A 2,438-nucleotide genomic window follows, 5' to 3' on the forward strand; every position below is an offset into this window, starting at 1 on the left:
AAGACTCGTTTCAGTCACAGAGCTCCACGGAGTGCAGCCAGTGTCCTGATCTATGTGGAGCTCAGGCCAGATACCTTCATATGATACCAACTGCTCTAGAGACACCACCACGGACGCACCAGGGGTGCCATGTATGACAGCACATCAGCACCAACCCACCGATGACACCTTCTGAAGTCAATGACATTTTAAAGATCTGCAGTCACCAGATTTCAGATTCTAAAAATGAAAATAGACAATAGGACATTCACGACTGAATTTTTTATTGTTGGGTTTTCTGATTTTCCCTCCCTGCAAGGCCCCCTCTTTGCTGTTTTTCTTCTGATTTACCTCATCACTCTGGGAGGGAATCTTCTTATCTTGGCGTTGATTTGCCATGATTCTCACCTGCACACTCCCATGTTTTTTTTCCTTGCCAACCTGTCCTTCATCGATGCTACCTTCACCACGACCATCTTCCCAAAAATGCTAGTCAACTTTTTTGGACAGAACCCCCAAATCTCGATGAACGAATGCCTCATTCAGCTATACTTCTTCATGGCCATGGTGTGCGCAGAGTTCCTCCTCCTCACAGTCATGGCTTACGATCGGTATGTTGCCATCTGCAGTCCTTTGCGCTATACAGCCATCATGAGCAAAGCGGTGTGTTCCCAACTCTCAGCTGGAACTCTGATGTTCAGCTTCATGGAGCCGATACCGCACACAGTCATGACCTCTGCACTGTCTTTCTGTGGGTCTCACCAGATCAACCACTTCTTCTGTGACATCACAGCCCTAATGAAGATCTCTTGCACCAGCACGCGCAGCATTGAGATGCTCATCTATGCCATCGGGGCGGTGGTAGGTATGTTCTCCTTACTTCTTATCCTCGTCTCCTACGTCTACATCATCTCGGCGATCCTGGGGATCCAGTCTGTCGAGGGCAGATCGAAGGCCTTCTCCACCTGCGCCTCGCACTTGTCTGTAGTGACTCTCTTCTATGGATCTCTGATCATCATGTACCTGCGGCCCCCCTCGATGTACTCCCTGAGCCAGAACAAGATCTTCGCCCTCTTGTACTGTGCGGTTGTCCCGCTATTCAACCCCCTGATTTATAGTCTGAAGAACAAGGACCTCAGGGATACGCTGGCAAAATGCCAGAAGGGAATGCGGAAAGTAAGAGTGGAAATTGCTCAGAAGTAATGTGGTGAGGACGACTGCTTTACTATTAATCACAGAGACCTTCATTTATTGGGATATGACATAGGGCAGCGCAGCAAGTCAACTTGCAAGGGTGCCTGGGTTGTCTGCAGGATTTCTTTTGTGCCGGAAGGGACATTTTCCTCCACAAAAACAATCCTGGGAGGCGTTTCTCTCTTTGTGGGTTTCAAATTGCAGCGCACATAGAAAGAGGTAAAAACAAGGAGAAATAAACCTATTTCTCCTCATAATGCCTCACCTTGGGAGCCGTAAGATTTTGACAAGTTCTTGTAAATCTGGGAATGCGTAAAAAATCATGGGAGCTGCACTGGCACACCCACTGCAATGTCCATGGAACAGCTCCCTTGTGAAGAGTGAGGCAACGCAGCTATTTGCGCTGTATTACCTTACCCAGGATATGGAAGGCCACTCAAAGCCATGCAAGGTGGCTTCGCGTGGCTTCATACATCTGACTCAGAGCCTTGCATCATGTAGGTACTCCATTACTTAGTGCAAACGTGACCCTCGGCTCTCATAAATATGCCCCAGAGTGTTTGTGCTGAGGAAGACACACAGAGGGAGAGCTTTCAGACACAGTTACATGCCTTGAAGCACTTGAGTTGTTGCAAGACACAGTGGCATGGACGGAGAAGAGTCTTGTAGGATTTGAGTAAATCTAGACCTAAAGAAAGCAGTACCTTACTTCATGTCGAAATTGGGCAAGCATGTTAAGAGATATGGAGCTCTCTTGATGTTGCAAAGCTAATAAACAATGGTCCTGAAAAGAACCCTTTTCTAGGGCAGCTGTAATTCATTTTCCATTCATGAATTGGTCTCATGCGGTTTCTTTCCTTCATCTCTTCAGCTCGGTAGCTATTGTGGAGCCAAAGGTGGAGAATCAGTCACAGAACTGAAAATGGGCTCATTTTTCAAATGCTGTTACAGCACTTGATTACCTAAGTTCTGCCCATGAATGCACAGAACAGAGCTTATAAAGTGGATGGGCTTTTTTCATTATTTTTAAGGACAATAAAGAAGGCACGCTGGTGGGTTTAACTTCTACTGTCTGTAGGCCCGCTGTAAGGGGCTTATTATGAGAGCCCTGTGTCACTTTTGCACCACGTAAATGTGCGACGCAGGACGGTAATAAAGATTTCAAGTGAGGAGACGTAAGTGTCCCTTTCCGAGTAAATTTATACTCGAAATGGGATTGTCTGTTAGATTATCGATTACAAAAATATCATGTGGACAGAATTTCA

General features: G+C 46.3%; 1 protein-coding gene across 1 annotated transcript; it reads left to right on the top strand.

Annotated features, from left to right (window-relative positions):
* The first annotated feature begins 225 nt into the window (after positions 1-225).
* Positions 226-1,182, top strand: LOC146813316 (olfactory receptor 5V1-like). The gene has a single exon (XM_085615380.1). The coding sequence runs from the start codon at positions 226-228 to the stop codon at positions 1,180-1,182; it is 957 nt and encodes a 318-aa protein (XP_085471506.1).
* The last annotated feature ends 1,256 nt before the right edge of the window (positions 1,183-2,438 follow it).

This window comes from Triturus cristatus, chromosome 7 (assembly GCF_964204655.1).
Source record: "Triturus cristatus chromosome 7, aTriCri1.1, whole genome shotgun sequence".
Lineage (NCBI taxonomy): Eukaryota > Metazoa > Chordata > Amphibia > Caudata > Salamandridae > Triturus > Triturus cristatus.

Bases quoted from the DNA above. Each gene is read 5' to 3' on its own strand.
- LOC146813316 (XM_085615380.1), top strand. From the start codon at position 226: ATGAAAATAGACAATAGGACATTCACGACTGAATTTTTTATTGTTGGG.